The sequence below is a fragment of the Oryzias melastigma genome, linkage group LG16 (genome assembly GCF_002922805.2).
Source record: "Oryzias melastigma strain HK-1 linkage group LG16, ASM292280v2, whole genome shotgun sequence".
Taxonomy (NCBI): domain Eukaryota; kingdom Metazoa; phylum Chordata; class Actinopteri; order Beloniformes; family Adrianichthyidae; genus Oryzias; species Oryzias melastigma.
In genome coordinates this window covers 16,541,525-16,567,206 of record NC_050527.1, presented here as the reverse complement: position 1 = coordinate 16,567,206, position 25,682 = coordinate 16,541,525, and the positions used below count along the sequence as shown (strand labels likewise).

The window sequence follows — 25,682 nt, the reverse complement described above, 5'->3', positions numbered from 1 at the left end:
TGGTTGCTGATTGTAACTTTTTATTATTTTTTTCAGGAGCTGGTGATTGGTCTGCCTTAAAGTGTGTAATGGAAAATCGTGGTGAGTAGCACTAAAACGAGGCTTGTTAAGGGTGATGCTGTGGAGGGAAAAAGCTGCTCATCTTGCTGCACATCAACTCTGTTTATGAGCTTGTTCAATCCTCTCCAACATTTACTGAAACTTTCCTCTTTTCCACAGTAGGTGACTAAAAATCAAGAAAAGCAAAAAGGTTTCACTGCATTTGTGATCGGCTCATATCATATATAAACATTTTCTTCATGACTGTTAGGGTTTGAATGTCATCACCATCATTGGTTTATTGGTTATGTTTGCCATTTGTATTATTCACATAGTTTGCAAAATAAACAATCAAAAAGAGAATAGGATGCCTATCCTTCAATACCCGACAATGTCAACGCTGATCAGTTTGACAAACTAAATAGATACAATCAAGTAAAACAAAGCAAAAATGTAAAAAAAAAAAAAAACATTACTTTTAACTTTAAAACGTCTTTTGACAGCGTAAGTACAAGTACACACATGTAAAAAATTTAATTAGTATTTCTACTTTTTAAATTGATATTCTGTCACTACATTGATATATGAAATCTTGACATTACTTTCCTTTGTTTGAAGCTAATCTAGAAAAAGTTAACTGTTCCCTCGCTATAAGGTTCACCTTTTTCGATCTCACTGTGCCGTGGATTTTTTTCATTACAATTTTGCATACATTTTTTTACAGCGCAGTGCTCTACATCTTGATGGGCTGTTGACTGTATCAATCGAGATGCACCTCTGAGCCATGTCTGTTGAACAGGATGCATTGTTTGATCCTGATCATTGCTTTTGTTCTAAAAACTCTAAAAACTGGACTTATTTTTCAAAGAAGATTTGAACTTTAAGAGTTTAAACAAAAGAGAAAAGTGTGAAAATGAACATTTATGTCTGAGAAAAGGTGTATTAGTGTGTAGTGAGGAGTTTGACATTATTAAAACATCTATCATCCTACTTTGTGGATTTTACCTATCATGAGTTATTTTTAGAAAGGAGAGAACACTGGATTGCAGTTCATTAAATGACCACTAGAAGCTGATTCAGAATGGGAGCAAATTCCCGTTTTACTCCTATGTTAAAAAGTTTCTTTACAAAAAAAAAACAACTTTGATATTTTAAAATACTTGTTACTATGAACACACCTGTATTTTAAGGAAGGTGGATGTCAAAGAACCTGAGCTGCAGGTATCATAAAAACCAGACGGTTAAAGGAATTACCAATGGATTCATCATTCATTAAAATGTGTTACGTGTACAAATACTTTTATAAATAGAAGGTGAACGTAGGCCATGCTTAAACCTGTACTCAGTTATGTATTAAATGTATTTATGTATATCAGTGTTTATGCATTAAACTGGGTGCCATTAACACTTTTTTGTCTTAATATATGTTTAATATTTTTAAACTAAAAGGTCATCTCTTTCTCTTGTAGGCTTTACCATAATCAAATGTTATTTTTTGTAGCTTCTGAGAGCTATACATGCACTGTGAGAGTCCCAATTATGTCTGGTAACCATGGTAACAAGAAGGGGTGACATTATACTCTGTTACATTGTGATCCAACTGTTTGGCCACCATCTCTGAGAACTGCTTCTTGCTAGTCTAGTTTGTGTTTTGTTATTTAGTGCACACTAGTAGAAGTGTAATACTTTAAACTGCTGCTGTTTGGTACAGAATGTGGTTTATTTTTATGGCACTCGTTGCAGTCTGAGGGGATTGAGACACTTATTATTAAAAAGGGAGTTAAAAAGTTTGCTTTTTAAGTAAAATTCTTCACTTTTATGTTCAAAAACTCCAGCGAGTAGTGGAATTAACTCAATGTTCACTGTAGCCTGTGCAGATTGTGTTCATGTTGATTCAAACAAGATGTCCTTGTTAAGCCATCTTTGGTAAATAACACAAGTCCACATTACAGGCACGAACTGAACGGATGCTTCTGTGTTTCTATCTGCGCACTTTGTGTAAATACAGACAGAATGTGGGTTGATGGTAATAAGCCTCTGATAAAGAACCCGATTGTTGTGCGTTAGAGGCTGAGCTAACAGAAGTGTCAACACCTCTGCTGCCAGCGACTCCACTTCAAAGTTCAAGCTCTGACCTGCCTCCGTCTGGTTTTTGTTAATTACCAAAGAATTGCAGGATCAGAGGCATTGCAGAATACTGACATGAATTAATGCTCTACAGTGGTAACGTGTGCTCCACGTGCTGCTGCGTCCATCCCTAACTGTTGCTGGAAAAACTCTACAAATGCAGCTGAATGCATTGATATTTATGGAGAAATTCTGGTGTAAACACTAAATATGATGCTGCTTCAGCTTTAATTTCTGTGGAATTTTGTTGTTTTTCTCATCTGCCAGTATTTTATCTGTGTGGTAATTGTTGTTTCTGAGGTTAAATGTTCTTAAAACGGTTATTGTTGGCACTACTCATTAGAAATTGTTGTGTTTTACAACCTTAAACCACAGTAAAATTAGTTGTTGGGTTACATAATCTCAATGCAGTAGTAGTAGTAGTAGTAAAGTGTGATGCCAGCAGTGATTAAAAAAAACATTTGATTTTATCATTGTTGAGCAACTCTGACAGATATGTATAAATCTAATGCACCAAGCTAAAATCAAAGCTAATGAAGTGACCTTTACTGTAGTTTTTAACTATAAAAAGTATTTAAAATCCTAAAATTTGTTCATGAATAGAAAATTGTTTTATAATCCGGTGTGCTTTATTTCTAGTTGCTCTTACTGAGCTCCAATTGATTTTCTGTGGCACACAGCACACAAATTTGTCAAATTTGTAATAAGTACTGTCCACCGTTTGCTAAAATGTACTGAATTTGAAGTATTCGTTTATTTTTATGTTTTTAAAGAAACCTTTAATTTTTCTTTAACCAGAGAGCGACAGATGAAGGGTTAAGGTCCCAAATGTGGCTCTGAAGTCACAAGTTGCAGAGCCCTGTATTAAAGGTAGAAGTATTCTCATTTACGGCGGGGCAAAAAAGTATTTATTCAGCCACCAATTGTTCAAGTTCTCCCACTTAAAAAGATGAGAGGTCTGTAATTTTTATCAAATTTATACCTCAACTACAAGAGACAAAATTAGAAAAAAAATCCAGAGAAACCACATTGTCTGATTTTTAATATATATATATTTGTAAATTATGGTGGAAAATAAGTGTTTGGTCAATGATAAAAGTTCAACTCAATAAAGACCACTATATAACTCTTCTATGTCTTCCATTTCCCAATAGTTGCTCCCACAGTTGATTTCTTCACACCAAGCAGATTCAGTCTTCCCATCCTGATGCAGGTCAACATTTTATTTTCTGGTGTCCTTAGACAGCTCTTTGGTCTTGGCTAAAGTGGAGTTTGGAGTGTGACTGTTTGAGGTTGTGGACAGGTGTCTCTTATATAGAAAACGAGTTCAAACTGGTGACATTAATACAGGTAACGAGTGGAGGACTTCTTACAGAAGAAGTTACAGGTCTGTAAGAGACAAATACTTATTTTCCACCATAATTTACAAATACATTATTTAAAAATCAGACAATGTGGTTTTTCTGGATTTGTTTTCTGATTTAGTCTCATAGTTGAGGTATATCTATGATGATAATTACAGACCTCTCATCTTTTTAAGTGGGAGAACTTGCACAATTAGTGGCCGACTAAATTCTTTTTTTTTCGCCCCACTGTAGGTATATTTTTCTGTGATGTGCAGCAGCTTAAGGCTTTAGTTTCATGCCTAGTTTAGCTGTAGTTTGCTATTGTTGTGTGACATTCAAAGGTCTCTCTGGTCTGCATAGAAAGCTGCCGGTTCCTGTGATCACACCTCTGGACAGTCAGCGGTGAACTTTACAGCACATCCCAAACTCTCCTGGTAGAAGAGCGTGCATATGTCTGCACCTGACTCATTTTGCCCGCCTGCTGAAGTTGCCCGGCCCAGTCTGTTATCCAGGTCAGGCCAACAGGTTCTGGGCTCAGTTCTTTCTGGAAGCCGGCCCGGCGTGAAGCTGTATGTGGGGCACAGAGAACATTACCGAACACACTGACGTTCCATCTTGAGATGCAGCCAAACACAAAAAAAAACTGATCTTTCTAAGCATAATGACGCAGGCCTCCTGTGAGGCAGAGTGTTTTTAACAAAACTCCAACTTAAAAAGGAATTAAAGTATTCATTTGTGGAGCTCCAGTTCACACACCCGCCCTTTTCTTCTCCTTTAGAGAAAGAGATTTCTATTTCTGCTTTCAGTACTTTCAGGCTCCAGTCAAACTAATGCCTCCAGCTCTGTTCAAATTCCAATAAGAGACTTTGAGTTGTGTATAAAAAGGTGTCTGGAGGCAGGAGGAGTGCTGATTAGCATGATAAACACCCGCAGCAGCAGCAGTCAGATATTAGCATGCATATGGAATACAGGATCAGAAGCATGTCTCTGTCATCAGACCTTTCTATTATCTGCCTTCAGGGTGATGACTTGGACTTGTCATTGGTCCTCCAAGAGTTCATTCTAAGTGTGATTGACACACAAGCTGGCGTTCAGACAACGTGACCCGGAGCGCCGTGTCGCTTTAGTCAGCCACAAAAATCCCTTCATTTCCTCCATCACTCCAGCCCCCATAATTCAATCAAATGTTTTGGAATGCATCTAAGATCTACGCTCGTCTCAGTTCTACAAATGGGTTTTGAAGTCATATGTTTTGAGAAATTTTGTGCGGGTTGAATATCTTATGTCACTTTTTTCCCCCAACATACCACACTTTAAATGTAAAACATAACTTTCTCTCAGGAATGGCTGGCATCCTCCAGTGAATGCTGACCTGTGCTATGAGCCAAGGAGGGAGGGTCACTGAGTGAGGGGGAGTCCAGCTCCTCCAGGGAGGGAAGGTCTTAAGGAGATTGTGAGAGGGAGGGACGAGGGACGGACTGAAGTGAAAAGGCAAAGAAGAGAAAAACACAGAAGGAGGAAGGATCTGAGGAATCGGTGCGCTCTTTTTTTGTTTTGATGAGCAAGGGCAGGTGCTGCTCTGATCTGTCTGGAGTAGCGCGCTCGTTGCTGGGTGTAGGACAGGTAGGGGCCCCTCGGGGGCTGGATCATGGGACAGAGTCTTCGTGTGGAGATCCCAGCTCAGGACCCACAGCGGCTAAACAATGGTGGTGAGTTTGCGCTCTTCATGTGGAGTTTTTCCTCAGCGCTCAAACATTATTTTACATCGGAGACTTGTGCTTGTAGTCGAGAGGGGAGCTGATGATTGTGTAATCACCTCCGTACAGTCTGCCCCCCCCTCCTCCAGTTCCACCACAAGTATGTTAAGTCAGTGGGATCACGTGGACGAATCACAACTGAGTTTTCACTCCATGTGCTGTGTTCACAAACATCCTTTTTGCCCAGCATCAACTGTTTATTTCAAATGCTGCTTTAAAGTGTAAATTCAGGGAGCAGATAGGAAACCAGTTATTAATTGCATTTATGCTAAGTGGAAAAAAATGCTTTAAGGGAGCACAAGTTTCTGCAAGAGGCGGGCGCAGCGATAATACCCAGAGTCTGAATTAAGACGATAAAGTTTCATAATGTGCCGTGGGAGCTTTAGGGATTTTGACGTTGGAGGTTTTTTTCAGGTGGTGTCTTTTGAAGGGGATCAGCGTGGCTTTTAGGCTCTCTGAAGTCAGGACTCCTGGAAGCACGTGGTCACCCCGCCGTGACTCACTGAATCATCAGGGTGATGTGGTTTCTCTGGGAGATGCTGGGTGGTAGGTGTGGCTTCAGAAGGACAGCGCTGCTCCACGCCCCCATGTTTCCTGACGGGGAGGCCTTATCTCAGCCGAGCTGCTGATTATGACGGAGGATCCGTGTTTGGCTTGGTGATGACAGGAAGTGTTTAGTGTCTCCTGTATTTTTTTGCTCTATTTTCCCGTTTCAAATGTTTCTGCAGCTTGTGTTAGTGTTATGAATCTGAGGGGAAGGGGCTGTCTTTGTTCTTGGGGAGGAAACAGCACTCCACCCTGATTGTGTGACTGTGTTTCCACCCCCTCCATGAGTGTCTGTACTTTTTCTCCCTTTGTAGCTCTCTTTTTTTCCTCTTTACTCCCATTCTCAAAGCCACAGAAACACACAGCTGTAGTGCGACCACACACCAGACCTCCTCTCACTGCAGCTGAAACAATGACATGTCGGGCCGTTTTTCTCGGCGAGGAATGCCTTGGACTGGATCCACATCTCCTTGAGTGTGATGTTTGAGATTGTTTGTCTCGAACTTTCCTCATCCGACGGAGTATTTTTTCTTGTTTTCCCTGATGCCGGATCTCGGAGGCATCTTTTTCACGTGCGGGGGCTCAGCCCTCCGTGATCGTTTTCTCAGGGCCGCTGCGTATTTCCAGGCCTGACGCAGCCAGCTCTTATCCAGCTGAGCCACTGTGTCAGAGGCATTTCTGACAGGCGTTTCTTTCCGCTGCGTAAAAGAACATCAGGTTTGGATCACTGGGAAGCAGCTGCTCTCAATCCTCTGATCTCTATCTTGGAGATAAGCTGGATTTCCATGTTGAGGAGTCGTTGGTGAACCCTGACAGTCCGTCTGCGTCCTTTCCCTCCTTTCTTTGTTTTTGACTGCTGGAGTATAAACAGAAAAGGAGTATATTGGTGTGGCTGAATGTATCCTGCCTCCTCATGGCATGCTGCTTCAGGTCCCGCCACTATGGAAGCTGGACTCTAAACACCCCTCTTCCAGGTACCTGATTTTAAATAAATGTACTTATAATTTAAGACTTTAGAGTCCAGTATCAGTATCCCTGATAGAGGCCTTCTAGAAAGCCCACACAAAAGGTCCAACCAAACCGTTACTTGTTTGGTTCATTTCCTACAACAATATTGTTGTTTCCCTCCTTCCTTGTTCTTTATTGCTCTGCCAGACAAACCACATCAAGTATATTGTTGTGGGAATCGCACTGTGAGGTACTTGCTTGACGGCAAGACATCCTGTGTGTGCACGTGTCTGTTTCAAATCTGTTCTCTTACCAGTGGTAAATATTATGTCTGCTGAATGCAGCAGCTGCAGCCTCTACAGAGGGCTAACGTTCGCAGCGCTCTCAGCACTCTGTCTGTCTGCCTGTCAATCACGCACCTCGCAGCATTTAGCCATTACTGCAGAAAGCCTTTGACGGAGCACTTCCAGCGTCTGCGACGGCTCCTAATGATCAGCGTTCTTTAGAAGGTCTGACTTCCTGACTGTTAGCTGCGTGTATGCATCCTGAATGACAGCCTTTTTTCTGCTGCTGCCTCCGTGCGCGCTCCTCTGCTCCGCAGAGCCTCAGAGGGCTGAAAGGCTGATAAGGCACTAGTCTCCATCCAGCTCAGGAATGTGAGCACTTGACAGTGAGAAACTCTGGCTGAAAGCCAGTGTCAGACCTCTGCTGTTAACAGTGCAGAGGGCTCAATGGGCTCTCAGCATCCCCCTGCCAAAGCACGCTCAGTCCCTGAGAATTAACAGCTCAAGATAATACCAGGCGTAATGAGCCGGGCCGTTTTTCAACACCAGCGCCGCTCCGTTGGAAGAGAAATCTTTGTTGTCAGAATTCGCTGCCCACTGTTCGAGCCAGTGCGCTCGTTTTCCAGGTCCCGGTGCGAGAAATGTTCCTGGAAATCTGTATTCCTGCTGATTTACGCTTTCTCCCTTTCAGATGATGAAGCTGACCAGCACCGCAGCACAATGGTGGGAGAGGGAGGCGGCCTGGGGGACAGCACCCCTCCATCCAAGCATAAAGGCAGCAAGTTTTCTACCCTCGGCAAGATCTTTAAACCGTGGAAGTGGCGGAAGAAGAAAAGCAGCGAGAAATTCAAAGAAACTTCAGAAGGTTTGTAGAGGTCAATGCAGGTCATTTGCAGGACTGTTTGTTAACGATTGGATTTGATTCAAGAACGATTCACAGATCAGACCACAATTCTTGCTGTTTAATATGTTAGCTTTAAATGGTAGCTTTATGTCTGTCTTTTTACTGGATGTAAGAAAATAATGTATTTAAGCACCATCTTTTAAGCCTTTATTTAGGCCGAATCTGAACACCCCTACCCCTACATTTAGCCCTCCAGATGGAGAGCTATGGAAAAATAGTGTCTTCAAATTTGAACGTCACTTCCACTCGATGTCACCAACAGTTGCGAGTCAGCTAGCGTTAGCGCGGAACGGGCCACAAAGGGTTCTAAATTTTGACAGAAGGACCGGACCAGGAGGAGATTTGTGGTGCATTTTGGTGATTCATCTCCTAAACGAAAGAAATAACACAGGATCTGGACATGTCAAAGCCAAAACATGCCTTAACCTTGATTGAAAGTTACTTTGAAACAGAACATTTTGGAGTTTTTATTTAAAAGTTTTGGTTTTTGTTCTAATTTTAGAGCCATTCTCACCAATCGGTTGATGTTTAGTCCAGTTTGGTGGCCCACCCCTGCCCTAGCCACTTCAGTGAGATTCAAGGCCTCTTTGTCCAAATGCAACAATCCATGTAGTTTCTCCCCGTGTTTTCTCTATCAAAAAGGAAACAAAATGTGCTTTATGAGGTCATTTATTTGTGTGAATTGTGTTTGCTTTTGGCAGAGCTGGAGAGGAAGATGTCAACAAGGCGAACGCGACAGGAGCTGATAGAACAGGGAGTGCTCAAAGAGGTTCCAGACAGCGGTAAGATTCATCTGCTCTCTTTGCTCTGTGGTTGCTTCCTCTGATAACAGTGGCCCTGAAGCCATCGCCCCCCTCCCTCCCACAGACACTAAAGTAAGAACAGCAGCAGCATTCAGCAGGTGTCTAAAACATCCTAAAATGCCCTTTTATTTGCTGTTTTCATACTAATGCAGTGTCTGTTTAAAATGACATGTCACTACAGAGCTGAGGAAAAGTGGAACGAATTGTGCCTTCCAGCAGAATAGCCTGGAGAGGGGTGTGTGCGATCTTTCTGCTCGCCCTGCTGTTGCTGGAGCCCGATTATTAGAGCTGCAGCTGCTCCTGCATGACAACAGTAAACGCTGCATAAAGACACACTCCAACAGAAGTTGTTTTTACTGTATTTTTATGGCATTTTTCTCTTAATGAAGGACGTATGTAGGGAAAGTTCATCTCAAAACTACAGTATTTCTTCATTTAAATCGTGGTTAAATGAGAAGCAGATGAAAAAAATGAGAAAGTCTGTAGCTGTGATGCATGTGCTACAGTTGGCGGGCTACAAGCTTCTTGCTCTGCTCCATTCCGATGCATCTTCTTTTTGACAAATAGATCCATGTTCGTCTTTCTTTTCCTCGTCTGAGCTGGCATCTGGCACAAAACTGCACACCTGAATAGCTCCAACATTGCTCGCCATTTTTGTTGCACCACTAATGTTATATCAGGTGTGTGAGGGACTGTAAGCTGACGGGAGAGTGCGAAAAAAGATGGATAATGGGAAATGCGGGCGGGCTCGCTCCATGGTAGCAGTTTTGTCCTCAACTCAGAGGTGAATTTCTAATGAACGACTGCTGCTCTGCAGAAACTACGTCCTAGAAAACACTTTGAAATTTAGTCTAAAAGTAGTGTAATAATAACTAAAAGAACACTGGAAACAATTTATAATAGATTCAAAGATGATGGGAGTTAGAGTTTAAGGGCATCCTCCTTGTTTTTTCTCCCATGTTCTCTCAAACAAAGACCAAAACACACTGCAGTTGGTACATTTTTCCAACTAAATGATAAAGATGGAAAAATGAATATGGGTTAAATCAGGATTAGTTTGAAGTGAATGAAAAACAAAATGTGAGTTTAAAATAAAAATAAAATAAAAGGTTAAAATTCACATTAAAAACTTCAAGATGATATTGAAAATTTGAGAGAGAAAAATGTAAATTTGAAAAATATATATTTTAAACCTGAAATAATTTTTAAAAACTTGAAAAAACATTTTAAATTTGAAACTGGGATTAAAAAAAGGTTAAACTTATGCCACATGAAACTTAATATACATTTGTAACAGCTGCTACTTCCTATTTTTAACTTTTTTTATGTGTTTTTTTCTCTCTTTGGTTTTTAGTTTTCAATTCTTATGTGGGGGTGGAGCTTTGAGCTCATTGGCTACCAAGACATGATTGACATTGGGGGGATTGAAGTTTTGGTGTTTCTGCTCTAAATCAGTGTCTGCTGTTGCCTCTGCCTGTGTCATCTCCTCTGATGTGTGATAAAAGTAGCAGTGATGAAGTTTGGTAGTAAAACAATGTCACCATAACCTCTGTCTGCAGATGTCAATCATAACCCAGTAGCCAAAGAGCTCAATGCCCCCTCCCCAAATAAAATGAGGGATGACTTTGAAAAGGAAAATGTTGATTTGAAATCTTAAATTGAGGATTTAAATGAAAAAAAATCACCAGTTGCTGTTACAAATAAGCAATTTCATGTAGTAAAAGTTTTAGATTTATAGGTCTTTTTCTGTTTCAAAGTTACTTTTTTATTTTTACAGTAAATTTTTTTTCAAGTTTAAAATATTTTTGTTTTCAATTTTTAAATATTTCTTTCAAATTTACTATGTGTACTTTTGAGTTTATTCCATTCACTTGAAGCTGATTCTGATTTGTCTCCATAGATGAAACACAATGAAAGAATATAGCTGGACTGTTCTTAATCTTACTCTTTTATTTGTAATTTTCTAAAATCTCCACTGCAGGAGGAGATGGTCCAAATGTGAAACAGTCTTATGTGAAGAACGGCCACACTCTACCAGTTGGGGTTGGTGGAGAAGTCGTCAGCAGTGGCAAGAGTCCAAGCAAACCCCCCGCAGAGCCCGACTACAGGAAGAACCCCGCATGGCTCAGCCAACCGGATGACCGCAAAGGGCGCTCTCCCTCGGACGGAGACCGCCGCGGAGCTTTGGCCTCCAGAGGCACCGGACTTCACGAGGACGGACGGAGACCAGGGGGCATGGGGCCACGCGCTCATGCAGAGGGAGAGTGGAAGTCCAACCTGGCCTGGCAGGGTCAGATCCACGGGCAGATGGAGGAGGGCAGACGAGGGGGCAGGCTGCACCCCGAGGACGGTCAGAAGAGACCCGGGCTGCAGAAGGCTCCGTCGGAAGACGGCAGGAGGAGTCGGCCCGCCGACGGAGACTGGAAGCCGACGCTTCCTCGACATGCATCTGCAGAGGAGGGACGGGCCCGCAGAGGTGAGGACCTTTTCCAACCACTGCAGGGATGAAACGCATGTGTGACCTTGTTCAAACGTTTTTGAAATAGCAGGTGATCCTTCAGATCCTTCAGTGCCGTCACTTTGCAGATCACACGCCGTCCTCCCAGATATAGACAGGCTTCTGTGGGCTCCCAGGCGGCCTGCTCCAGCTACGCTTCTTATTCAGGAGCACGAGGGAATAGCCGGCCCTCTCCTCTCCGCTTCTCATTAATGTGTCAAGATCACTGCGTCTATTGTTTCCACTGAATGCTCACACCTTCGTTAGCTCAGTGATAATTGTAAGGAGCCACAGCTAATGGATTTCACAGAAAGTTATCCATGGGAACTGATTTGTAGTGTTTCAAACCTCTTTTGTGCAGTGATCCTTCATGCTTAGGGGGGCTGCTGGGTGCAAACAGTCTAGAAATGATGTGACATAACATAGATAGTGAAAAATCTACAAAAAAACCTGTTTCAGTGGACAGGTCTGTTCTGGAGCTGCTTTCCTCCTGTGTTCCTGCCTGCTCCGCTCCTCCATCTCACCTTGTTCTTTCTCTCCTACTTTCTTTCTATCTTTATCACATCTCTCGTTTCTGCCCTCCTTTTTAGTCTTTCTCTCTCTTCCAACTTCCTGCTCTCTTCTTCAATAGTTCCCTTTCTGACGGATGACGTGGCGGCGATATGAATTCCTCTCTAAACTTCTGGTTTTGAACATCGGCGTGGGAGAAGCATGGGGGGGGGGGTCCTGCTCTGGGGTGTTTGAGCTGGAGAGTGGAGGGAGGTTGGTTTTGAGTGGTAATTGCAGCCGCCCACTCTGTTTGTCTTCAGAGCTGATCCCCAGATAGTGCGGCTTTCAAACGAGTGCCTCCACAGAGAGGGCTCGCAGCAGAAGAGATGCTGAAGCAGAGAACGCTTCACTGCTTTGCAGCTGCTTTGCTCAAGCATTTAGACAGCCCCAGAGGGGTGTTTTAACCAGATAATGTCCGCTGGATCAAAGACGTCACAACAAAGCCCTTTTAGTTGTGATTGAACTAATAACCGAAGGCGGCCAACCACCTGTGTTCTTTGGTTTTTGTGATTTTTAAAACCAGATCAGAAAATGTGTTTCTCTGTAAAATAAAGACCCTGCAGCTTGCTAATAAATGTGAAAATTCGAGATAAATAAATATCTGTTTAGAGAGACTGGTGATGATGCATAACAGCTCTGAGTAGTGCATGAAGGGATCATTTAAAATGATGTAAAAATGTTAAATGTGAGAGTTACAAACATAAGAAGAAAAAGCTCAGAGGCATGCACATTTAAAATGTTCATTACAGACACGCAAATCCTATTTTTATTTTAAAAGAACAGCCGTTTCTTTGGGTCAAAAATCAAAATAACTTCATCAGCAAACAGAGTCTGCAGTTATGTTTTAGTCATGTTGGAAAAAAGGCAAAATCTCATCCTAGTTATTTCCTTGAACATGGTTTCTGCAGAGCAGCAGGAGTTCACTAGAAATTCACCTCTGAATGTTGGTGAAAAGCAACCCCACCCCCCTTCCCCTCCCAGTTGCTGAGAGGTTCCTGTTTATGCACTCTCCCACTAGCTTACAGCCGCACACACCCTCACTCTAATATTAGTGGGTCAACAAAAAAAGTTGAGCAATACATTCGTAGATCTATTTGTTTGTAAGCAGCAGAGGGCTCATATTGGCTACTTGACGGCTGCAGTCACAAATTCTGCTGCCGACATCTGTAAACTCCTAACTCACGTAGGTTCACGCCATTTATACAGGAAGTACAGTGACCACCACCATCCCCTATTCACTGCGGCTCAGTTACGGTGTCTGGCGAAAATTTGAACCCACCGAAATGGATTTGCAGCACCACAGAGGCCAGACCACAGAGGTCGAATGTGATCATCTGCACTATCTCTCACTTTTGAAGTTGCGTAAAGACTGCGGTGCTCGGATCGGAGCTGTAACGCTAGCCGTGACAACCCGGGGTTGTAGCGGAGCAGGAAGCTTGTGGTCTGCCTAGTTTATTTTCTACGTAACAATTATGATCTTTTGAAGCTGCATTTTCCCCCCCGCTCCTCATATGGTAAATAAATACTCAGAAATGCAGTTTTTAACTTAATTTTCTTTATATGTATATGCCCTCTATCATGAGAAGAATGCCACAAGAACATGTTAAATTTTCATCAGTGGGTTTTTAAGAAGTGCTCTGTATACTGCAGTGATTAAAGTTTGAGATCTCATGTCCTTCATTTCTATGGAAACAATTCTGATATACTTTTGAATAAAGGTGTCCAAACGTCTATGACGACTTAATAAAGTCATTTGTCACCGCTGTATTTATGTTTCTTCGTAGTTCTAAAAAAGTTCTTGTTGATCTTCTCTCCCTAGAGTCGGACAGCCATTTTGTGCCTGACCCTGAGGCCCTTCAGGACACTTTGCGAGAACCTTTGCCACCTAAACAATCAGTCATGCCTCCAAAATGGCTCATAAGCTCCACCCCAGAACCTGGAAGTGAGGGTTCAACCAGAACACCGTCCAACCACCCCAGCTCTCAGTACTCCTCTCCGCCGGCTGTGAGCTCCAAACCTGTTCGGTCCGTGTCTTCTGCAGGGACCAGCACTCAGCAGGCTGCAGCTTTGACCCCCACCTCTCAGACCGTCAAGCAGCCCCCCCTGCCTCCACCCAAACCCGTGAACCGAGGCAACGCAGGCATGCTGGGTAAGTGCTGGCTCAAATGTGAATCACGAACTCTGGAACGACCACCACAGGAAGTACTTACAATTTAGTGCACAATTGATGCTAGAGAGCGATTTACACTCTCTCACGTCCCAGTAATGATGTTATCTGGACAGCTTGAGCTGCGTCTCCCCAGCTAGTTCAATGCTACGCCTGGAAGACTTTTCTAGGGTTTTACATCCTGAGGATTACAGACACTCTTGTGGTTTTGGGCGGATGCCTCAGCTTGTTTACTGTACATTTGTCTCATTTGGCAGTGCACTTGAATTCCCACTTCTACAGAGTTTCCTGATTTGAATCATTTATTTCCATCCAGCACATCTGGTGGGTTTTGTACCGTTTTATTTGTACGCTCTCTTCAGGTTTTTGAGGCTGTTCCGGAAGCAAGTTTCAGTTCATTTAAACTGTTGTTTCCTCGTTTACTCAATACCATACTCTTATATAAACAGATAAAGTAAAAAAATACATGGATGAATAGGAGCTTTATGAAAATGTGCTGTTTTTACATCGCTAATCAAAACTAAGAACTTCAGTCAATTTTTGCTGAAATTACAAATCAGACTGATTTTAAACACATTTTCTCACAAACCCATGACTTTAAAAATCATTCTTTATTCCCATAAAGCTAATCAAATTTGAGCAAAGAATGTTTCTGTTTTATGAACAAATACTGCATGTTAATGTCCAAAGCTCTCAAGAAAATCTGTTGTTATTGTGTGCCAGACTTTTGCATCTCATTAATCAAGCAGTCCTCAGAATGAATAAATATTCCATCATGGAGCGCCACTGATTATTAAGGTCAAGAGGTTTTGTGAGCAAAATATTTAGACTTAAACACTAACAGCGCAAATAAAAGCTTCCTGAATAGATGGAATGCATCAAACAAACTTCAGGTATGAAGTGGCTTTTAGGGACTCTGAGGAACCCACAGCTGAGAGTACTCAGAAGACATTAAACCTCCTTGAAATCAAAGATGCAAAAAATTAGGTCCAAATTTCTGTGAATTCTCAGTTTATTTCAAATCTGCTCTAAAAGCGAGTGTTTGAGTCCCACTCTGATCATCTTTTGATCTATTTTAAAAGTGTTCTCTGTGGTCTTTTGATCAGGATTTTGCTGTTTTTAGGTAAAATCTTAAAATCTGTGCCGTTTTCTGGGACATAGTTTCTGCAGAGTAGCAGGAGTTCATTGGAAATTTACCTCCGACTTGTGGGCGGGGCTGCTGATGTGGAGTAAGCGTCCTCCGATTTCCCATGATCCCTTTTGTTTAAACTCTCTTGCTACTTTACAAGCCCAAGCTACCATTAGTGGTACAACAAATTATAATATTAGAGATATCTAGCTGTACACTTTTGAGCCAGACGCCAGCTCGGATGAGGAAAACAAAGACGTTCATGGATCTATTTGTCTACAAGTGGATGCATCAGAGCAGAGCAGAAAGTTGTGGCACGCCACTAGTAGTTTGTATGGAACAACTACAATCTTTTTCAAATTGCATTTTTTTTTCTGCTCCTGATTTACAATGATTTAAAATAAAGAAATACTCAATGTTAAATCCTAATTTTATTAATATATTTCCTCCATTATGAGAAACATGCTACAAGAACATGTTAAAAACACCAAAAGCAGGATTTTCTCTATATTTAAGGTTAAAGAGTGCACTAAAGGGCTGCACGGTGGCGCAGTGGTTAGCGCTTTTGCCTCACAGCAAGAAGGCCCCGGTTCGAATCCCGGCTGGGACCTTTCTGTGTGGAGTTTGCATGTTCTCCCCGTGCATGCGTGGGTTTTCACCGAGGACTCCGGCTTCCTCCCACCATCCAAAAACATGCTTCATAGGTTAATTGGTGACTCTAAATTGCCCCTAGGTGTGAATGTGAGAGTGAATGGATGTGTGATTGAGGCCCTGAGACAGACTGGCGACCTGTCCAGGGTGTACCCCGCCTTCGCCCTTCAGTAGCCGGGATAGGCTCCGGCACCCCCGCAACCCCGAAAGGGAAGAAGCGGTCAGGAAAATGGATGGATGGAGTGCGCTAAATAGAGCGACAAATGCCTCCACCTTGTGTTAAACGAATATTGATTCAGTGAAACCAATATTGTGTAAAACTAAATGACCTACTTTAATTCATCACTTCATCTCGACTATTCTTGGTGATGCCAAACACAAAAATGAAAAAAGTTACTCAACATACCAGCAATATATTGTCAGAAATCTGTAGAAAATAGTTTCCCCTCTGACAGTATGAGATTCTCCAACCAGGATGAAGTCTGGACCCACATCAGCTTTAGCTATAATTTAGATGAATGAGACACAACATGCTAGTAAAAGGTATGGAGATAACTGAGAAAAGCTGGGCACGATTGATCTTTTATGTTGCATTATTTTCTTTTTAAAATGAATCAAATGGGAATAATCATTAAAAAAAACAAATGAATGTATCCACTTTTCTTTACTTTATAGTACCGGAGCATTCACCCCCAGCTTTAGCATTAGACCCACCCCGAGGAAAATCCTGCTTTTGGTGTTTTAACATATTCTTGTGGCATTTTTCTAACGATGGAGGACATATATAAAGAAAATTAAGCTCAAAATGGCATTTCTGAGTATTTCTTTACTGTGTTAGGAGCAAAGAGAAAAATACAGTTTGAAAGGATCATAATTGGTATGTAGAAAATACAGTGGATGGGCTACAAGCTCCCTGCTTCACAGAAATTACATTTCTGAGTATTTCTTTATTAAAACCTTTGTAAATCATGAGCAGATGAAAAATATATAGTTTGAAAAAACTTGTAGGTTTGATGTAGAAGCTACTGCAGTAAGCCACAAGCTTCCTGCGCTATTCTGATGCATCTACTTGTAGACGACTAGATCTATGGACATCTTTGTGCATCTTCCATGTACGGCTCAAAACGTGACAACTGGATAGGACAAGTTATTTGATTTAAAAACAGCATTATCCTAATTAAAAGAGCACTGGGAACGCTTTTACAATAGATGAAAACGTGGTTGAAGCGGGACTTTAAACCTCCATGTAGCTGAGTTCTTTAAAAGCCCCAGCTGAAGGCCCTCGTCTCCTCCTTGTTAGTCTCCGCCCTGCAGGGGGGAGAAAATGCTCAGCTTCCTCTCTACTGGTCCTGCTGGAAGCGAGAGTGCGACTATGATGTGTACCTGTCCCTGCCCGTGTACCTGTGCCGGCGGGCCGGAGGCCTGCGCTCAGGTAAAAGGACGCCCCCGGTGTTTCAGCCTGGGTGCTTCTGTCTGCAACGCCCCCTCCAGAGTCTGCTGTCTTTCAAACCGCCAACATGTCTTTAACTTGCTAATCAGCCCCTTAATGCTTTTCTCCAGACGAGGTTGATAGGAGCCGCATGCATATAACGAGCTGATAATGAGCGCGCTTTTTGTGTAGGAGAGCCTGCGTGAGTGCAGTTGACTGTTTTTGAGGCTTGACATGTGATTGAGGAGGAGCCTCGAGCGAGCTCCAGCTGTGGAGGACAAGGCATCCATGTTGGAAGCACTAATCCACTCACTTCCTACTCAGAGGGATGGACGGGTGAACGAGTGGGAGCACGGAGGGCCAAAAAAAGAAGTGAAGGAAGGGGCGATGTGATCCATCGCAGTGCAGTCAACTGCATGTTGTAGCTCACACTGCTCCTCTGTAGCACTGCTCTGCTTTTAGGTGCTCTACATGGCCTTCAACGACCTCATGGCGAATGCAGATAACGTGCATGAAATACGCAGAAGTTTTGCTCTAAATCTTCAATTTGGAAGCTTTTGCACAGAACAAAGCTTTGAGCTTGAGCATGTTTGCATCTTTGGATCTGTGATGTGAGGGCTCCCGCTGCACATGCTTCATTTCTAGTGCAGCTCTATGAACCCCCCCATACATGTGCTCAGTCGGGGTGCGTTCGATCACTCCTGACTGGTGCCTCACATCACAGAGGCAAATGGCCTGTGAAGAATTCTCAACTTGCCGCTAGCTCCCTCTAAGCATCAGCTCTATCGCTCTGGAAGTGACTGGATAAGGTGTTTTTGCTTGCAGGTGACTTCACTCAGACAGCAGGGGGCGCCAGTCATGTCGCCGCCAAGCCCTCTCCCCCCATGCCTCCTAAAAGGACCACCCCGGTCACCAAGCGCACCATAGAGGACTCTGCTTTAAGCCCTTCCCCGCACTCTCTAGAGGACCACAGCAGCCTCTCTGTGGGCTTCCAGCTGCCCGCCCCTCCCTCCCCTCCTCTGCCGACGCACATACCCCCCTCCCCACCCCGCCAGCACATACACTCCCACCACCTCCACCATCAGCACTCCTACCCGCACCCGCTGCCCCAACCCATCCCCATGCTGTTCGACCCGCCGAGCCCCACCAACGAGTCCCCCCAGCGCCCGGCCCCCGTCCCGCTGCACATCATGATCCAGCGAGCCCTTTCCAGCCCCGGGCCGGCCCAGCCACACCCGGACGGGTTGCAGCGTGCACACGCTCTGCTGTTTGACACCCCTCCGGAGTACCAGGGGGAGCGCGGCCGTCCTCTTCCCGTCAGCATCCAACCTCTGAAACTGTGAGTTTCCTGAAAACCTTCAGGAATGTGTGACAGTGATTCTGCATCTTCAGTCTTCACAACTGGGCACTGAAAAAATTAAAGGGAAAACCAACAGTACTGTTGGACTTATCAAAGTATATTTAATAAAAAGTGTGATTGATAATTAAGTAGGATTAAAAAAACAATCATACTTTCATTTATTTTCTACCACTGATTAACACTCGTGAAGAGGCTGAGTTTTTGGTTTAGTTTGAGATGCATTTACTTGAGGAAAGGAAAGTCACTGATGTCTGAAGATGACCTCAGGTGATGCACCTGTCTTTAGTTAGGAAGTTAGACTTCCACTGTTGTTTCCATAGGTCCACATTTAGATCCCACAGAGGTCAAAGTGTGTTATGGCAGTCGTCTCCAACCTTTTTTTCTTAGCTTCCAGTTTCACTTACCTTACGAGAAAACAGTTTATCTTCATCCTCTGTCAAAAATCTGCAGCTGGTTCAAAATATATTTGTACTCGGTAGGAACCAATAAAACTGTGTATAAGCTTTTGAAGTCTAATGGATTTAAGCTAGAAAACTGTCACTAAAACTGCATATTTTCTAAAAATAATAATACTAAACATGAAGCCACTGTTTGAGCAACTTTATTAGCAGCATCCTTATAACTTTACACAGATGGTTGCTGAATATTATGTGTTATTATGTGTCGTAATAAATCCGTATTTTGAGTAAAAACTCCTGGTATTTGTTTGTTAAATGTGGCTTTCTGACAGAGCAACTTGTTGACATGCATCAAGAAACAGGTGGAGAATAAAGTAGTTTTCCAAAATAAAGCTTCCTTCAGATGCAGACAGTAAACAAAATGGAAACAATTTAGTTTTTACTGTCCCATGGACCGGTACCGGTTTGGGTTGGGGACCACTGTGGTTTAGAATGCTGTATTAAGAGGTGATTGTGTTGCTCTGACAAAACAACAAAACAAACTACAGACTATTTCTTAGTGTTATCATTAATCATAAAAATTTGGTTTACAACCCAAGTTAAGACAGTTTAAAGAACTGCCCTCAGTATTGGTGTTAAAGGAAGAGATGTTGAACAGAATCTATGTAATCATGTAAAACTGTATCTCCCTCTAGAATGAATTCATCTATAATCTCCAGTTTGTGTGTGAGCTTTCACAGTCTTGGTTCTGCAGCATGTGGACAGAAGACAGATTTTGCATCTTGACGTTTTATTTCTTTCTAATAGATCTGAAGATGACTACTCCGAGGAGGAAGACGATGAAGAGGAAGAGGAATATGACGGTGAGATCCCTCAGCCGGAGCTGGAGCCCCGGAGTCGCCGGTGCCTGATTGGAGATGCCGGAGTCTGCTTCCTCCCAGGAGAAAACGGGAGTGAGGGCGAGGAGGAGGAGGAAGAAGACGAGGAGGACGACGAAGGGGAGCATCACATGCACGGAGACGACAGTGACTCCGATGGTCCGGTGCTTCATAAAGATGAAGACTCGGATGAGGATGAGGAGGACGAGCCCCCACCAAGTAAGCGTAACGGCTCTCCTGAGAGGCTGAGCGGCGCTGTCGAGCGTCTTCACCGTGGCCTTCGTCTCTCGTGCAGGTGCCCTGGCCAACAGAGTGAAGAGGAAGGACACTCTGGCTCTGAAGCTGGGCAGCCGTCCGTGTGCGCCTGACAGGGACAGGTTCGTCCAGGACCGGAGCAGCCGGGACGAGCAGCCTCCCGGACACACGGGGCTCACCTGGCAGAGCAGGGAGCAGTGGGAGGCCATCCGGACACAGATCGGAACGGCACTCACACGGTAAAAGCCCAGCCTGTCGAGTTAGCCTTTCCTATGAAGACACTGTGAGAGCGGTTGATTTCAAAGATACATGCCCTACTTATCACCTGTCTGATTAAGTGATGAAAGTCTGTAAAAATAGCAACTTTTTTATTTTTTTGCTTTAGGCGACTCAGCCAGAGACCCACCGCTGAGGAGCTGGAGCAAAGAAACATCCTTCAGCGTCAGTATTCACTCTGCACATATTAACGTAGCTTTACAATAAAGGGGCGGAGCCTTTAACCCCTTAACATCTAAATTTATTTCCAGCTATGAAGAAAAAAAATCACTTATGATAATGCTTCTAAATAGATGCTGCGTTCAGGTGATTTTGGACCCATAGTGGTTTGTCACATATTAGCGACTACAGGCATTAAGGGGTTCAGGTGAAGCTTTTGTCTGATAATTATATAATCGGGCGTAAAATTCCACATAGTGTTGTTTAGTGTTTCGTTTTTCTTGCCACAAAGCTGAACGCGCCTGCAGCCACACCCAGAATTTGCATTTGAAACAGTTATTTGAAGTGTGACCGTAAACCAAGGATCTAATTTTGGAAATGTTTCATTCTCTGCTTTTCTTTCATGTCAAAAAAGCTTTCTTCTTGAAATCTAAATTTGGCTCTCCTCCCCATCTTTATCATTTCCTCAGCCAAAAACCAGGCTGACAGGCAGGCGGAAGTCCGAGAAATCAAGCGAAGGTTGACCAGGAAGGTAAAGTAAAAACACCCGAGTGTCATTTTCTTTAATTTGTGAAACATTAAACGTAGAACAAACACACATTTTCTGTTGTAGCTGAGTCAAAGACCCACAGTTGCAGAACTGCAGGCAAGAAAAATCCTAAGATTCCATGAATATGTGGAAGTCACAGATGCCCAGGACTACGACCGGAGGGCGGACAAGCCGTGGACCAAGCTGACTCCAGCTGATAAGGTGAGCACCGCATTTATTACTAAATTAAAAACTCCTCATCGTTAATCCTCAGTGTGATGAATACTTCTGAAGTTCACATTTAACACACACTATTGATTCATGCAGGCAGCCATCCGAAAGGAGCTTAATGACTATAAGAGCACTGAAATGGAGGTTCATGAAGAAAGCAGAATTTATACAAGGTGAGCTTTCATCACTTCAATCTAGTTTCTCATGTGATCTCAAGTCGTCAGTGAAACCTTAATTTCATTCTACAGAACTGAAAAAATTCTTACTTCAATTTGCAACAATATTTTTTTTAACTAAAATCATTTCAATCCTCAGCATCCTAGCAGATCCTTGGTGTCAACATAGAATCACTTCACCGTTATAACCTGCACAACTGTTGCACCCTCAAGTTTCTTTGTATCTCGTCTTTTTACCTTCCCACAGCTGCAACTGTCATGTCAAAACTCCCTCTCACACTCTTGATCACAAGACTCCCATCGGGGTTGAGGCCAGAGGTGGATAGAGGTCACACCATGAGCTCTCACCTTTATACCTAACAGGATCAGTGTTAGTGTATTCTCATGGGACCAAAAGATTTCACAGAATATGAATTTTAGATGGTCCATGGTGCAAACACCAATCACTATAAAATTGGAGGCTTTGAAATCAAAACTATCATAGATTATTGCTCAGAAGAACAGAAACAAAGCGTGAATGCACTGTTTTATTTTATAAAAAGAGGCCTGGGAAAAATATTGTGGACTCCATAAAATGGCCAAGTGACACTACCAGCAGTTATCTGGTGTTTGAGTCCAAAGGCTTGAGGGAAGGACTGTCCAGATGGACCTCCACCTCCTTCCTGGGGAGAGAAGCTCTAGTGAGAAAGCTCTGCTTCAATGTGAGATTCAGCACCCAATAACCCATGAAACGGTGCAATAAGATACCTGCAAATGCACATGTGGTCAGCCAGAAACTTTCTCTTTCAACGACCCTAAAGAGACTGTGACTTCTGACCATCCACTCAGTGAATAGTTGGATCCTTCACCTCTGCCTGTGAGCATTGATTAGGACATACGGGGTTTACACACAACTGCAAACCTAGGAGGATGGGACTAAAGGAATATCTGGAGAGTAATGGCAGGTACAGGAAAATAGAAGGCTTGCCAGGACTGTGCATCAGCAAATGCAGTTGTTGTTGTTGTCCTTATCGACCCGACAGAGTTCTGTGGGCCTGTACGGCTCAGCATCAAGAGACCCAGCAATGGAAAGCACTGATTTAGTGCTGAAAATGCACAAAGATGCACAGATGGATTCATAAAACTCACTTGCTTTTCTAACTGAAGAGTTATAGTATCATGAAGCACATAGAACAATATTAGTGGGATCAAAATGAGCTCAATGATAAGCAGCATGGAGGTGAACTGATGCATGTAAATGTTAAGAGAGTTAAATGCTTTCATGAGTGCAGCAAGAACTGATTTTCTTTATCAGTCACACACAGACAAACGTAGACACACTTAAATTGAGAATCTTTCAACATCACCCATCAGATTCTGCACAGCAGAAGTGATCCCTGATGTGGGACGGGCATTAACCAGTTTACTGCACTCTAGGAGGGTAGATAAATGACAGCCACACATGGAGAAGTACAGTCTGACCGGCTCACCCACCTGCCAGTCAGAAAAATATCACTCAATATGTGCAGTTTTGAGCACCTATTGAAGACTGACTCTTAAAAAATAGAATGTTGACAAAACTGTTATGAATTAGAAATAAAGCAATAAACTTTGAACATTTCCTTATGGGGATCCTTTGTGCCAACGATTGTCGGCTTGACTTCCAAGCCGATAACCAAGGATGACAAAGTTATCAAGCTAAGTGGTAAAACTTGGATTATACTTTCATCAAACAACTGTTTTTTGTCAAATTATCCCAACATTTATCAATTTACTTGATTTATTTTTACATTTGCGTTCATTTTAATAGTTTTTTTGATAAATATATTTGACATTTCTTTATTTTTATTTTTGCTGTTCCATTTTCAAGCATTCAGTCTTTCATAGACAGTCCTGCCTCTAAAAATGAAAACTATACAAGTATTACAGCATGAGGAAAAGTGATGAAATGAGAATGTTTCCTGAAACTGAGTATTAGGGCTGTCATAAAAATAAAAACTTAATTTAAGAGAATAAAAGCGTAAATTTATAATAAAAAGACAAAAAAATGCGAGAATAAAACTGTAAAATTATGAGAAAGTAAACATTTACAAAAATAAACTTGTAGGATTATGAGTTTGTAAGTTATAAATTAAGAATTTACAAGAATATATTAATACATTTATGAGGCATAAGTTTGTTTAGTAAGTAAGGGAAAATGCCTGACAAAGTGTGTAATATCAGAAATTAACGCGCTTCATGTCAGACGGTTCAAGCATCCAAGGAGTCATCGGGCATTAACCCGCTTATAACATGGTCACTTTTAAAAGAAATATACATCCAAGTGATTTTTAGTACATTATTCTTGTTATTTTTTCAGTTTAAATCACTTTTTCTCAAAAACTGGACTATTTCATATGTGGTGCGGCGTGTTGTCACGGTAACATAATGCACGCTGAGCAGGCTCTGACCTCGACTGCAACGGCAAAGTAAAGCGAGATGTATGCTGATCGTCACGATAGGTTAGATAAAGCATCAGTTCAGAGGGAAGTTCACCTCTTACTGCTCGTTTTTGTCCAGATGATGAAGGAAATGTTTGTTTTAAAGAGGCCTGTGCAGTGATACAGAACATTTAGGATATGTGACCGGAACTTCTTATTTTAGGTGTCCAGGAGCCAATCAGAATTGAGTTTTTTATCCAGATTATGGTATAGGACAAAAATACACAACAAAAAAGAACCAACATTGTGTTTCAGTGTGAGAGCGCATTGTTAGCAGTTGTCGTTTCCTGTTTCATAAGCTTTTTTTCCCTCACAGGTTTCATCGGCCTTAGCGTCCACCATCAAAGCACTTAGGATTTGTGAAGCAGCTGCTCCATCGCCAGTACCGTCGCCGTCTCCAGAATGTTCTGCACCGTTCATCAGGGAAAGCCTGGACTCAGGAGGACAGAGCATGTCGCTTGCTCACCATTACCCTCTTAACTACATCGCTTTTGCTGAACTGAAACCTTAGCGGGTGAGGACGGATGCAGTATCTCTCCCATGCGATGGGGGGAGCCACGTGCCAGAGGAGAGGAGGGGTGGCAGAGGACCTAGAGTAACGCGGCTGACCTCGCTCTGCTGCTGCTGCTGCTGTGCACTTCCCCTCAGGGACTCAGATCTAGTTACATTTAGTGCGGCCTCGTTCTGTGTTGCCTTTTCTCTTCTTTACTGTATATGGAAACGCCAGCTCGTCTTGTTGATATAAAAGCTTACAATAAAAACGCTAATAATGACAGTCGCCCAAAATATTCAGTAAGAATACGTAGTATGGACAATCTGCTGTGTGGTGATGGACATGGGGTGAAGACTGCTTTAGAACTGGACATCTCTGGGACCTTGTGTTTTCTATTGTGTACAGACTGTTAAAAGAACGAAAGATTTAATGTCAAAATATTCTGCACAAAATATTTCGTAATGTGATTCTGATCACGAGTAGGGACCGCGTTTGGTTTTATTTTTAATTTAGCTTCGCCTGTGATTGTGGTTGTGCTGTAAGGTGGCCATTAATGCGTCAAACTTAGCTGCAGAGACAGATGCAGGTCAAGACGCTATTTGTGTTTCTGTGCCAACATAACCGATGCCTGACAGACTGTAGGACACTAACTTCTGCAATCCACTGCATGAGCCAACACCTGAATCCAGTGCCATTGGATCTGGAGGATCTCTCTTCAGCTGTACACTTTTTTTTTATGAGTTTTGTACTTCCCTTTAAAGATCGCACATGCAATGCATTCTGTAGCCATTTTGAATAAAGTTCTGCTAATAGTGTCTATACTAGGAGTGACATGTAAGTTGCTGTAGATCAGGGATTTATCAAAAATCAGAAAATGTATTATCGGTCTACAGGGAGTCCTTTTGGCTGAGTCTGCAGATGTGTTTATCTCTTCTGGCCAGTAGCTTACAGGGTTCTCAATACTGTGTACAAGTTAGGTTTAATTGATGCTTCTGTATATCGGTCTTCCTTTCGTTTGAGAAGAAACTTTAAATATAAAAAGCATTATAGGTTGCTATTTTTTTAATTGCAAAATATTAGTTTATGATGAAATGCTAAAAGATTGGGAAAATGAAAGTGTACGTTTTCTGTTACAGCTGTTAATTTTAAATTGAATGTGGAAATGTATGAACTGACTGTTTTTAACTGTAAATAGACACTTCTGGTTCTAATTAAAATTAATTGAAAAAAATCTTGAAATAACTTCAGAATTGAGCTGTTTGTGGTTTCTTTTTGTTTTTAATATGCTTGTT

General features: G+C 42.4%; 1 protein-coding gene and 1 long non-coding RNA gene across 8 annotated transcripts in view; both read left to right on the top strand.

The window, feature by feature from the left end:
• Positions 1 to 25,632, top strand: part of phactr4b (phosphatase and actin regulator 4b) — a 48,494-nt gene extending 22,862 nt beyond the window's left edge. For 3 of the 7 annotated variants that reach the window (XM_024267297.2, XM_024267298.2, XM_024267296.2), the window contains exons 3-16: positions 37 to 81; positions 7,739 to 7,912; positions 8,653 to 8,733; positions 10,736 to 11,230; positions 13,620 to 13,949; positions 17,048 to 17,179; positions 18,002 to 18,515; positions 19,742 to 20,031; positions 20,108 to 20,306; positions 20,453 to 20,508; positions 20,973 to 21,034; positions 21,116 to 21,253; positions 21,359 to 21,435; positions 24,214 to 25,632. In XM_024267297.2, coding sequence (XP_024123065.1) covers positions 69 to 81; positions 7,739 to 7,912; positions 8,653 to 8,733; positions 10,736 to 11,230; positions 13,620 to 13,949; positions 17,048 to 17,179; positions 18,002 to 18,515; positions 19,742 to 20,031; positions 20,108 to 20,306; positions 20,453 to 20,508; positions 20,973 to 21,034; positions 21,116 to 21,253; positions 21,359 to 21,435; positions 24,214 to 24,229 — 2,577 coding nt within the window. In that variant the 5' untranslated portion in view covers positions 37 to 68 and the 3' untranslated portion in view covers positions 24,230 to 25,632. Of the gene's footprint in view, positions 1 to 36; positions 82 to 4,996; positions 5,222 to 5,842; positions 6,790 to 7,738; positions 7,913 to 8,652; positions 8,734 to 10,735; positions 11,231 to 13,619; positions 13,950 to 17,047; positions 17,180 to 18,001; positions 18,516 to 19,741; positions 20,032 to 20,107; positions 20,307 to 20,452; positions 20,509 to 20,972; positions 21,035 to 21,115; positions 21,254 to 21,358; positions 21,436 to 24,213 lie in introns of those variants that run through there. The other 4 variants (XM_024267294.2, XM_024267295.2, XM_024267301.2 and 1 more) reach the window with 4 other exon arrangements.
• On the top strand, positions 8,741 to 9,862 carry LOC118599768. Its single transcript, XR_004949266.1, has 2 exons — positions 8,741 to 8,852; positions 8,936 to 9,862. It is a non-coding gene; the product is annotated as an uncharacterized LOC118599768 (long non-coding RNA).
• Positions 25,633 to 25,682: the final 50 nt, after the last annotated feature.